Source organism: Tasmannia lanceolata, unplaced genomic scaffold (assembly GCF_043159265.1).
Source record: "Tasmannia lanceolata isolate RefF3 unplaced genomic scaffold, GAP_Taslan_0.1 ptg000037l, whole genome shotgun sequence".
NCBI lineage: Eukaryota > Viridiplantae > Streptophyta > Magnoliopsida > Canellales > Winteraceae > Tasmannia > Tasmannia lanceolata.
The window spans coordinates 44,738,304-44,752,195 of NW_027518714.1; the positions used below are offsets into that span (position 1 = coordinate 44,738,304).

Here is a 13,892-nt window from a genome sequence, read left to right on the forward strand (position 1 = left end):
AGGGCAAGCCTTAGCGCAATGGTAAGGTTGCTCCATTGTGACCTGGTGGTCACGGTTTCGAGTCACGGAAACAGCATCTCTGCAAAGCAGGGGTAAGGCTGCGTACATCTAGCCCTCCCCAGACCCCACAATGGCTCGTGCACTGGGCCGCCCTTTTATAATTATCTGATTCATAATTTATGTTACTGATTTTATCAATAAAAGAAATGTTCTTCCATCGTACTAGATAGATCATTATAAAATGTTTCTATGGGGTCCCTTCTGGTTCATTGTAGTGGCTACATAACCCTGAGATGTTGAAATAGGTAACATTGAAGTGAAGTTGTCTTACTTGAAATTATTATAGCTGTCGAGGAAGAAAATGAGCGCGCGGGGGGGGGGGGGGGGGGGGGGGGGGGGGGTGGTGATTGGGGGATTTTTGGTTTCACTTTTAGGCTTAATAAAGAGCATGATTCAAATCTATTTTAAAACTATGAGCCTAAGTATTGAATGGCAGTTCCAGGAGTTTTTTGTATTTTGCAGAATTTATTGCTCTCCCAAGTAATAGCCCTGTTTTTATTTATACAAGCTTTAATATGGCATACTAGCCTCGTAATTTCATTGGAGAAAATCTGACGTCATGGCTGTGACACCATCGATTGTAGTCGTGATTACTTTTGATAGTATTCTTATTCTGAATCTCAAACATAATTCTAATTTGTTATTCCTATGAGGATTAAGGGAAAAAAAAATATTCCTCTGATTTTGAGACTCTGGCTAACATGACCTCAGAAAAATCATTAATTTTAAAGGTGTCTGGTTAGGACTTGATGGTTTAACTTTTGTATAACTTAATAACAATATATTTATAAAGATGGGTGCTTGTTTGAATTTTTAGTTTTAAAATATTAGTATTTTACCTTCAGTGGTATTTTTATTAATAGATGCCCTTTATCTCATGCGGGTATCACATAGTGAATGAAAAGATCTGAGCGTTACCTTCTCAAAATTTTCTATATTATCAGAGTAAGGAAACCCAAGCTGAAGATCTGATTGATTGTGTTTTATACATTGGAGATCTACTGATCTCTCTGTAAAAGTGACATTTACCCATCCATTCTTCCCTTGCAGATTCACAAAAGCCATCTTGTATATCATATTCAATTGGCTCCCCATTAATTCTCAATGGAATATTGATAAGTGTCTTTATTAAGCTGGTGTTTTCAAATAAAAAAGATTTCTGCATAGAACTCTTTGGATTGAAGCTCTAAAGACTTTCTTGGAGAGTTTTGGAAAGAAAGACTTGTTGGAGAGATTTCCCCATTAATTCTCAAAGAAATAATTCTTTGTAGATCTACTCTAAAAGTTCGATTATACTCGCTAAGCAAGATTTTCTTTCCTAAACTGTAGAATACTGATAAAATTGATTAACTCATTGCAATTCTAGATCTGCTATTGGAACTGTATGTCAATCTAGTTACTAACCTTGTAACTTTCCACCAGCAAGTTTTCAGGTATTAGTTTTGATATGCGTTTCGTTCAAGACAAAAATGGAAACATTTTGGTTCTGGATTGAAATCTCGGTGAAAATCCTTTAAAATGATGAAAACTTATGGAAACATAATGGGCATTTAAGATGTAACTTCAGAAAGTGCTAGAATGAGCATAAATGCACACTAAAAAACCATTGTTTTAATGGCCACTAAAAAACTATTACATAAGAAAAAACCCCCATTCCCTGGTTTAACTACATCGAATATAGTGATGTGTTGTCATGCATGTGCGATCATTGATTATCAAGGACCCCCCATTCCCTAATGGAATGTGATACGCTTTAGGATTTCTATCGGGTCACCTTAAAGGTTCTACTCAAATGCACCGCCTACCAGATGTCGTACGCTCTCAGACTGGTCAGCTTTTGGCTTTTCGCCCAAGGTTGGATCCAAGGGTTTTTCCTTAGTCATCCCTCCCATTTTTCCAATCCTAAGTATGACACACAATATCCCGATAGCAATACTTTTCTCTTTTCTTATAAATCTTAAATCTTTTTTTTGAAATCGCATGGCATACAACTCACTCACAATTAATCCCATCTTATTGATTATAAGAATCTATAAGAACACAAATATTTTAAATAAATTTCCCTTAAGCAGTGTAATAAATCTATAAATAACAAACATTATGGTAGTAACTAGGATGATAAACTCAAGTAATATAAATCAGCCTTACTAATTAAGTCAATCCAATACTTGCCTTAACTTGCTACCGAACGAATTTAATGATCCTCGAAGTTAGGAGCGAATACTGTTTGCAACAAGGCCACAAGAATGATCTACGTTTGAACTATTAGTTTTGTATGGCACCTCTAACTTTACATCTTTTCATAAGTTATCCATAGGCTAGGTATTTTACCTTTTATTTAATTTTACCAACTTTAAACTCCTAACCTATTGTTATATACATACAATACTTACATATCTATAAAATCTGATAGCTAAATTATCAAAATTTTCAAATAAGACTAACCAGTTTTGTGCAATTATCAAAACTATTTTTTCGCTGAAAATCAGCGAAAATCATTCAAAATCTCAGAATTAAAAGCTCTGTTTATTAGAATAATCCGTGTAAAAATCAGCCCCAAATCTATAAATTTTTTTAATAAGACGAACTAATTTTGTTTCTTTAATGAAATAAACGAAAATTGAAAATTGGCATAAATAAACCCCGAAAAATCTGAAAATCTAGAATTAGAAAGTATAGTAAATTAGATATTTCACTACTAAAAATCAATATTTAACTCTTAAAATTTCATATAGGACGAAGGAATTTGGTGCGTTATTAAAATATGAAACTCATTAAATCTGTTTTTAAATCTGAAATCCCAGCATATATAAGATGTCCTTCGTAATTCTCATAAAGTTCTGTAGTTTTTTTTTTCTGAAGAAAATAAAGTTCTAAAGTTTACACCTTTAAATTTATAATAGGACGAACCGACTTTGTGCGAGTGCGATTATCAATTTCAGATTCTTGGGTCAGATCTATAAATTTACAGTTTTTCCAGCAAGTATACTTTATTCTAAGTTGTTTTCTATTAAATTTTCACCCTAATTCTTTTAAATTTTAAATAAGACAAGATTAGCTTGTGCGGTTATCAATTTTGTTTTTGCACCTACATGGGTACAAAACTGATCCTAGATCTGAGTTTTTATCATTATTATTATAAAAATATTGATCCTTGATCAATTTCTATACTATTTGAAGAGAAAAACACACAAAAGGACGTGTTTCGGTACTTACTCAGCGAGTTAAGAAGAGTCCTAGATCTTTTTTTTCTACTTCTCCTTCCCTTCTCTCTTCCTCTCTTTCTTTATTTCTTTTTCTTTTCTTTCTCCCTCTCTCTTTTTCTCTCTTTCTTTCTCTCTTTTTTTTTTGGCCATACACCTCTCTCTCTCTTAATGAAAATTTTAGGGAGAGAGAGAGGGGCGGCAATATTTTATAGGGAGGAGGTGAGATGAGTTCCCAATCTATCCCTTATTCATTGTTATTCTTTTCCTTTCCTATATTTTCTCTCTATATACGTATCATGCTATGATAGAAAGTCTTTCTTTTTCTCAAAATTCCAAGTGTGTTGCAAGTTGGCCCTCCTTTTCCTATTAAAGTCGTGCGATTGCCCTTTTATGGGGGCGTACAGCTATTTTTTTGGTGGAAATTAGTCGGTTTCCCCCTCCTTGTATATATCAATATATACATGCATATATATATATATATATTTATATATATATATATATTTATATATATATATATATATATGCAATATGGGGCCCATAAGTGGCGCTCAAAAAGGGATAGAGAGAACATTGCCGTACGAAACTCCAAATTGGAGTGGGCAGCAATATCAGAGGGAAGGGATAATTGAAATTCCTAAATTTCCGCTCCCAAGACTCTATTTTCCATCTGAAATAGTGAAATGCCTAAAATACCCTTATGTCCTCTTTTAAAACTAGTAATTTAGCTAAGGTTATTATTGTCTTATCAGTTACGACTAGTAATTTAATTTAGGGTGCCATTATCAACTCTTTTTTTTAAAAAATTATTAATTTAAATACTGGAGAAAAGTGGTCGTCGTTACAGCATATCAGTTGCAACTACCAACCATAACTCCCATTGGAAGTCATCTAGTTGTTTGAGATGCTTTACTAGGTGCTGATATGACTGATATGCATCTAGATGGGGTGTACGCCTAAGCTCAAGTCGCTTGAGGTACCTAAGCCAAAGTGTTTGCCTATGTTTCAATGCAATCTTCTAGGTAACTGTCCAGGCTCATGATGGATATAGCCATCTACAATTAGGGGTTAAGTGCCAGCTGTAAAGGTTTAAAATTGCGCTGCAGATAAGAGAAATATGGAGTACACTTTTTCTAGACATGAAACTCATGCATTATTCTTTCCTCTTATTTTTATATTTTTTATGTTTTCATATATATGAGGATAAATGTGTTGTTTTTCTTAATATTGGTCTTGAAATTTCGTTCGGCACTTTAGGGTTGAACATTTAGGAGGAGAGGTTAGATGTTCTTGGTGGTATCTTGGGGTGAAAACATGAAACTGGTGATCACTTATTTTCAAGGTCTGTTTTGCGTTTGACACCATTGAAGTCTTTTTAAAAAAAAAAAAATGAGACCATTGAAGTCTCTTCGGGAACCAGTATTTTTGAAAGAATGGAGAAAAAGTTGAGATCATGGAAGAAAAGCTACCTCTTCTGTTGTGGGAGGATTACCTCGCAATAATTTTCTCTGAAATATTTCAGTATACTTCATTGCCTTAATTCAAGGTACATAAAACAATCACGGCTAGAATGGAAAAACTGGAGGACTTCTTATGAGAAGGAAAGAAGCTCAAGCATCTCTTGATTGGAATTTTGCAAGCCTAAAAGTATGTAGGTTTTGTCATTGGTAAATATGATTGTGGAATAGATCCATTTTTGGAAAGTAGTTATGCAAGTTTGATGAAAAGGAGGATGCTCTTTTACATAACTCACCAAAAGCAACAAAAGAGCAAGCAAGGAAGCAATGAAAACAAAAAATCTATACATCATTCTCCTTGATAAAGGGTTCTTTTTTTTATTTCTGGTTGCAAATTGCCTATTTCATGTAATTGCATGGTTCATATGGCTTTCATATCAATTGATGCTACATGCCTTTATATTTTGAGCTTCATGAGAAACCTTTTATGGTCGTGCAACTTGATTTTGGCAAGTCAAGAAAGTAGAGCTTGTCTTCTCATCTCTAAAAGGCCGTCTATGGTTTAGAAACTTGCTTAGCATGGTTTACAAAATTACATAGGACTCTACAGGACTTTCTAAACATCTTGACCCATTGCATTTCATAAAGAAGATATAAAGGCAGTAGCTCTCACTCTTGTTGATGTTGGTGACATATTTGTCTCTGACGCAAGTGGACCTGCCAAACTCAAAGCTCATCCAGAGTCAAAATTTCAAACGAAGGAGCTAGGAAGTCTGAACTAGTTCACTTCATAGAAATTGAAATTGCAGGGACAGGGCAGAAGAAATAACAGTTAAGAGGTAGAGGGGTGAATTTACAGAGAAATTCATGTTATTTTAACTAAAGAATAGCTCACTTATATACGTTGATGATATAGTTGTCTCTTATATTGACGTCAATAGACCTGGCAAACTTACAGCTCATCCAGAGTTAAAATTTGAAATCAAGGAGCTCGGAAGTCTGAACTAGTTCATAGTAATTCAAATTGCATGCCCAGAAGAAGGAACAGTTAGGAGGTAGAGGGGCGATGTACAGCACAAGCCATGTTATGTTCAATTTATGAAATAAGTAACTAATGAATTGAGTGAAGAGTCAGACATAATGATGCTAGTCTGTTCTTCTCTATCACAGGGCCAAATGCTATCTTATTATTTTGGCTTGGTAAGTAAATTCATGTAGTTTTGAATGAAGCAACATCAGGAAGAAGTGTAGAGACTTCTATAGTACATAAATCTTGTCCAGCCAAAGGGATCTTGTTTAAAAAGAATGATTTGTACACATAGTTAATTAAGTGTTCTGACCTATGTTGCATCAGTATGGATACGAGTGTCAGAATCCGACATGGGTATCGAGTGTCGGATTTGGCAAACCTAAAAAAGAACGACTCGTGGATTCGCCAAAACACTTTAATTAATTCTCAATTCTTTTTTTTTTACATAGTAATATGGTTATAACAAGTAATATGTTGAATATTTTAATGGGTTAAGTAGATATGATATTTTATTTCCATTTAAGATACTTAATATTAGGATGGGTAAAGCTCAAAACAAATGGTAATTGTAAAGTAATGGTAATAGTATTCGAAAACAAAAGCAATCTAGAAGTGTCTCTGAGAATCTTGAAGTATTGGATTCCGAGACATGTCCGACACGGATTCTTCACCCATTTAGAAGAATCCATGTAACAATGGTTCTGACTGCAGGAATCCTAACGATAAGAAATCAAAAAACCATATATGTATGTTCGTTGGAGATGATTATATCTTATGTAAATGGAAGATGCTACAAGACGGCTCCAGACGTGGCAGCGTCATGGAATGCCAGCCACCTAGGATGAACCAGCGTGGTGGAAACTATTAAGTGAGATAGGTACTTTCACTTGTGATGATATGGCAATGATGTGTGGCGAACAAATTTACACTGCTATAGAAAGTACTTAAATTTTTCAAGGAAGGACGGAAACAGATACTTGACTGCTGGTTTTTTTTTTTTTTTTTAAAGAAATACTTGACTGCTGTTATTTTAAAGAAATGTAACAGCTTCTGAGATCATAACTCTTTATGTCAATAGCGAGGACCAAGCAACCAATTTACTGATGTGATCACCTACTGGAACGAAAGAGCACACTATATTTTCTGATAAGCAAGCTATGAATGCTGGATTTCCATCTCCAATTTGATGGGGAGGTTCTGATGTTATACTTGGTCATACGAATGAAATTTACACATCGTTTATCTTTGTAGAATACATTTTCTATTGTGTTCTTATACTTGGGTCTTACAGTAATGCATTTGTAATATCTATTTCATTAGATGAATGTTGACAAAAGTTCCTCGCATGGTTTTGAATCTTGCTTTTCTGCAATAGACACACCAAAACTCACATACATATTACACAATGGGCGTGGTTGTGTTGTTTTCCCCCATTACAAATAACACGTATAGCCTTCAGTATTGCATTTCTTATCGCCAAGATTTATCTGTCTTATGCTAGATGTTGTGGAGACTTTCCACATTTGATCCCTAATTAATGTTATTCAGCATATGACCTTTATTTGAGATTTGACCTTGCATGCCTAGGGGTGGAACTTTGGTCAGGCTCAACCCGAACCCGACGGGTTCAACCTGATTTTGGCTCGGGTTGGGTTGGCATTTCCTCAGGTTGGGTTGGGAAAAGCCAACCCAATTTAATTTTGGGTTGGGATGGGGTTTAGGCCTTGGCAACCCGACCCGACCTGAACCCGATCTCTGTCCTCTAATTTTATCTTGATTTTCTTTGGGTCATTGTATTTTTCTGTTTGGCTCAAGGTGAACCCGACTCAACCCGACCCGATTTCAGGTTAGATGGGTTGGGTTACGGTTCAGAGATTTAGAGGCGGGTTGGGTTATGATTGACCATCCTTAACCCGAGGCTCGGGTTGGGTTGGGTTAGGGTTGAGGGAATGCTATCTCAGGTTGGGTTAGGGTTGGCCTCAACCTGATCCAACCCGACCCAAGATGCACCCCTCTGCATGCCTCCACCTTTGAATTTGTTATCTAGAATTTTGACCTCAACTTGCTTTATTATTATTTTCATCAAATAAGATCATGACTATTATAGTTATATCCACATAACAATACATCACCCTTTTCTTTTCAGTTCTTGTTTTCGTGCAAGTATTTTCTGATAAGAAGTGCATTACTGTTTATTTCGTTATCTTTTGTAAGTATAAATACAATGTAAATAACTTAAAGGTTTATATGTCGCTAGAATGTCTTCTTCCATTCCAGAGTTCATCTTTTATTTGTTTGTCAGGATTAATTATAATAAAATCTTTATGCAGATTTGAAGTACTTGATGAGGAACCAGGTGATGATGAAGAGAGTGGACAAAGGTCACCTTTGCTTATAACACTAATTTGTATTGTAAAAGCACTCTTTGGTCTATTCATCTATGGGGCTTCATATTGGCTTACCTTTGTTATGTTTTCCATCTCAGCAGTAAATCATATCTGTACTTTTGGATAGGTTACCTGAAAATTATCTGGTTGTTGGGTAATCTGTAAAGGGTTCTGTATACAAGATTATACAACTGTATATTTAGCATGTAGTTATTACTTATAACAGCTTCCATGTTGCTTGAGTTGGTGCGTTCTTCAAATCCTAGCAGCTGTTCCCATCTAAATGTAAATGCCATGTTATTCTTAAAAAGTTTATCTCTTTGATTAATTTTGGTTTATAGGATTTACATTTTGAAAGTATTGCCAAATTGTATAATTTAATTTCAGGGGAAAAAATTTGATTAATGATTGCTAATCGAGTCATATCAGAAAGTCGGCAAAGATAATGTTTATGGTGTTCATCTGTATGATTCTCTTCTTTATTCATTATTCCTTGGAACTGCAATTTTCTATTTTTTTGTTAATTTACTAGGTTGTTTGCTTTCTACATGAAAATTTTGAGTTCTATTCTAGATACATCCCCCCTGCGGTTTGTTTCTCTTACCTCCTCTCCGTTTCTCTTCCCATCTTTTCTTCTACCGTCTCCTCCTTTCTTACTCCTTCCCTTTCTTCTATTCTTACATCCTACCTTCATTTTTCTCCCCTTTTCACTCTATCCTTCCTGATTGGGTTTATAAACCATTCTCTTTTCTTCCTTCGTACTTCCTACATTCATTTCTCCCTTTTCCTTTTTCTCCTTTCTCTATTGGTTTTATGAACTATTCCCCCTTTCCCTCCTTATTCCCCCTATCATCTGTCCCCTTTTTCTTGATTTTGATCTTTCCTGGATCTTGATCTCCTTTTTCTTGATCTTCATCTTCACTGCATCTTGATTTTTTTATGATTTTGATCTTTCTAAGAACTTGATCTTCCTTTCTCTTCCCAATTTCGTTTGTTTCTTGATTTTGATCACTCTAGTCTTGATCATTCTTGATCTTGATAATTCTTTCCTTCATCTCTCCTTGTCTTGGCTGAGATCAACCCTTTTTTTGTCAATCTATCTTTCTCCTCTTGGACACATCATGCGACAAAAGATCATGCTTAGACATCCCCATGTCACTCCTAGGTATAGAATACCTTCACTTTCATAGTCAGCAGCCTACCTGTATTTCTCTAACCCTTCGAACCATTTCAATAGCCCTTGTACTCTTATTTTACCCAGATGGAACCCCTACAATTGTTGCCCATATCACTTACGTTGCTTTTACCATTCACCTATCATGTCTTCATCCCTTTAGACATCTTGAAGGCCATGCTAGTTGGATTTCATAAATCTGATTATTGGGATGAATTTACAGCATGTAACATATTTATTTTTATTTCATATTGATTAGTTATATCTTGTTGGGACTTATAGTATGTAATATGATATGGATAATTTAATTTCTATTGAGGGTTGGAATTTTCAACCTAGAATTTCTTTAAAATCCTTTGGTTATTTTGATTATTCATGTTATGTTTATGATGGTTTGAAGTTCCATGTTGATTAGTTATATCTTGTTGGGACTTATAGCATGTAATATGATATGGATAATTTAATTTCTATTGAGGGTTGGAATTTTCAACCTAGAATTTCTTTAAAATCCTTTGGTTATTTTGATTATTCATGTTATGTTTATGATGGTTTGAAGTTCCATGTTGTTTTATAATTGAATTAGAAACCTTTTATTATTCCTAAATTCTCAGAAGACAACTTGCGAACTCTAAGTTCATATCAATATGGTATCCGAGCCAGGTTCTTATCAATTTTCTATCAGAGACGAGGTTCGAATGATTGCTTGGGAAAACATGAATATGACAAGAACATCCCAACTTATGGATCATAATCAATACACTATGAAGGCTAGAGATATACTATGTGCTTATGAAGTTAATGGATTGAAATGTCTTGATTGAGTAGAAGTGTTGGAGACATATATGGAAGCATAATATGGGCGAATGACCAAATGATTTTTATTACATGACAGCTTTGGTCTGGCTTGCCTTAGAGTGGTGGCTAACATTGACGCAGAAACGAAACGTAATGAGAAAATCACATGTCATTCGTTGGTTTAACATGAGGCATCTATTTTTGGAAAAACTCGCTCTGAAGCTCGTGCAATAAGACTGTGTTTGTCTAAGGATCCAGAATACTTGGTGAAGGTACTGTGCCAAGAAAGTATGCAAAAGACAAGTCACTTCAGCCATTCAGATCTAGGCTTGTGTGCAGGAATTGATAATGTGGGAAGTGCTTGCGTCAAGTGACAGATGATAGCTGCACTTGTCGTCAAGAGTCAATACCGAGAGTACGTGGCTTGGTCATTTTACTTAAAGATTCAATAGCGGCAATCATCCTTCAGAGTTGGTTTTGTCAAAAGTTAGCCTGTGAACATTATCTGGTGATCAATAAGGCAACAATCCTCATACAACAGGAGTAGAAGAGAAAAGCCTTTTCACATAATTAGTAGGAATTTTAGTTCACGACAAGTTGACAACAAAGTCATTGCCCGTAGTGTTGGGATCTCTACCGAATTTTTACTACTTAATCAGAAGTGCATGAGCGAACGTTTATAGACCTAAGGAAACAAAAGAACCAGGGTTTTCCTGCTTAAGTTGTCACTGTACAAGGAGTACATCGAACGTGGGCCTTGTTACCATAGTTGTCAACCCGTGACTCGACTCGTGACTCGATTTCTTATGTGACTCGTAAGAATTTTTGACAAGAACAGAAATTTAGTTGAAAAAATATACTTATATATCAAAAGATGAAGCATGTAAAAAATATAACCCAATAGCACATAGATAATGCACTAAGCCAAAAATATAAATAACTATATGCTTGTAACTTGCATGCACAAAAATAATTAAGTTCTAGTTAGAACTTAATCATGGGTGAAAACCCTTCCTTGCTTTAGATTTGTATTCGCCCAGGATTTATGGTATGTTTGGAAGGAAATTTGTGGTGCTTCAGGCCAAGAACCCAAGATTGTCCAATACTAGGAGCCTCCTGCACATGGTTTTTTGAAGCAACTTTAACAGGTCTACCATGGGGAATCCTGGACTTGCTGGAATTGGGGGGGTGGTCTTGAGGGATGAATTTGGAGCTATGAACCCATTGGAGTCGTTGGCACTAATGAAGCTGAAATGCATGCTATCTACCAATGAATAAGGTATCTTGAGAATACAGATTTGAATAAGGTAGTGGTAGAAGGAGACTTACTCAATGTGATAAGGTGGCTTAGTGGCTCTCATTCCTTCCCGAAGAGATTTGCCTCTTTCTTCGATAAGATCCAAGACAGGGTGAGAGATGCATTGATTTATGTCCATCATGTTAGGCAGTCAGCTAATGGTGTGGCGGATAGTTTAGCTAAAGATGGTGTCTCTAGGGAGAGAGTTGAGCTATTTGACTTGCTTGCTCCTTGACCCCTGGAGTGGGGCTTGTTCTTGTCTTTCTTTTTCTTTTTCTGTCTCTATTTGTATAGACCTCCTCGGTCTTTTTTTCGCATTTAATGCAATTGCCATTAAAAAAAAAAGGTTCTAAGTTCCAACTTCTAAGTTTTCAACCATCAAAACAAGAAAGCCCGGGCTAATGACTCGACTCGTAATGACTCGTAAGAGTCACCAGATGACTCGTAAGAGTCTTTAACAGAAGCGAGTCGCCCATGCGACTCGACTCAAAAGCCCAACGACTCGACTCGAGAGTTGACTCGTAAGAGTTTGACAACTATGCTTGTTATCACATTACTTCTGTCATGCCCCCAACAAGCTACACAAGTCAGGGGCGTGGCAGCGATCGCAGACCCATGGGTTTAGTCCCATAAGCGTGCACATTTCAAACTTCATAATAGAATTTTTTTGGATAATATTATTGATAATCTAATAAACTCATTTTCATAACAGTGTCAAGTTCTTAATAAATCCACGACTCTCAAACCGTTCCTCAATCAAATCAAATCAAATCAAATATGGACTTACCAAAAATTCATTTAAAAAAAAATGGACTTCCCAAATACGAAAGTTACAATCCTAAAAGTAAGTTTTTTTCAGCTTCTAAGAATCTCCTCTATGTATTTTCATCAGTCTCGGAGTGATCTAACCTGACTAATCATTTGAAACAAGATAAGTATAGAGTGATGTAGACAGCCCAGTCGGTAATCATCAACCATTTTGTTTTGGTACATAGTAACCATCCAGCTGGTAAAGTCCCACATTTTTTGTGGTGATCCAAACCATTCATTTGCAAGGCCCCATCATAGATAGGGTGTGTACCAAAAATCAGCTTCATTGGATCATCCTAACCCCTCCAAAAGCGGAGAGCAAAAATGGGCAGATTTGTGGCAAACGTTGTCTGTCCATTTTGCCCTCCACTTTTGGATGGGTTAGGATGATTCTATGGAGCTGATTTTTTGTACACACCCTATCTATGTAAGGGCCTTTCAAATGAATGCTTTGGATCATCCTAACAATGTGGGCCCACATGTGTTTGGGCCCTCAAGCTCATATAAGCTATATGAGCTTCAAGCTCACAATCATTTTCCTCATATATATATATATATAGAAAGAGAGAGAGAGAGAGAGAGAGAGAGAGAGAGAGAGGAAATGGTTTGTGTGCAGCTGCACAGATAAGCTATCTGTGCATGGCTGCACAACCCATGGGGGTGGGCACATTTTTGGGGGGATCCTAAGCATTCATTTGGAAGGCTCTTCCATGGATAGGGTGTGTACCAAAAATCAGCCCTTTAGGATCATCCTAACCCTGCCATTTGTGGAGGGAAAAAATGGGCAGAAACAGTGTCTGTCCATTTTCCCCTTTAACTTTGATTGGGTTAGGATGATCCTATAGGGCTGATTTTTGGTACACACCCTATCCATGGAAGGGCCTTCCAAATGAATGCTATGGATCCCCCCAAAAATGTGGCCCCCACTATGGTTTGTGCAGCCATGCACAGATAGCTTATCTGTGCAGCTGCACACAAACCATTTCCTCATATATATATATATATATATATATATATATATATATATATATATATATATATATATATTCTTTGGAAAACAATGAGTTCTTAGTCAAATCATACACGTTATTTGCCGTTTCCATTTGTATAAAACGATTCATAAATTTTAAAACACTTTTGAAATCTCTAGCCTTTGTGACTACGGCCACCCTCATCCCTGTAGCAGGGCCTACAGAAAATCACATTTGACCCATGGGTAGGGTTCACTATAGAAATACCACATATCACTCTTCTGGTCGGGTCCACTACAATAATACCACATGGTGTAACGGGTCCACTACAATAATACCACGTGGTGTAGAGAGCATGATCATGCTACAAACATTTAATCCTCATTAGCAGGGTCCACTTCATAGTTAGGCAGAGAGTCTAAACCCAATACAGAACATAACATATCCAAAGATTAATAAAGCATTTCCAAAGTACAAGAATCACAATAGCTAATACGTTAACAATCTAGAATCAGTACTTTAAGCATCGAAATCAAAGTAATTTCCAATGATTCATTCATGTCACATAATTATTTTGCACACTTGATCTGAATAATTGATTCAAAACAATTCCATTTATTAAATAAGATTCAATATAGGTTCCCTTTTCAAAGCTATTTAAATATCAAATGATATTCAACAGCAAAATCACTTTTCAAAACAATTTCC

The 13,892-nt window shown here is 35.9% G+C and overlaps 1 protein-coding gene across 3 annotated transcripts in view; it reads left to right on the top strand.

Moving 5' to 3' along the window:
• LOC143860622 (SAGA-associated factor 29 homolog A-like) overlaps positions 1 to 13,892 on the top strand; it is a 65,617-nt gene that overhangs the window by 40,986 nt on the left and 10,739 nt on the right. For all 3 annotated transcript variants that reach the window (XM_077371356.1, XM_077371355.1, XM_077371357.1), the window contains exon 6: positions 8,081 to 8,131. In XM_077371356.1, the coding sequence (XP_077227471.1) occupies positions 8,081 to 8,131 (51 nt within the window). The remainder of the gene's footprint in view (positions 1 to 8,080; positions 8,132 to 13,892) is intronic.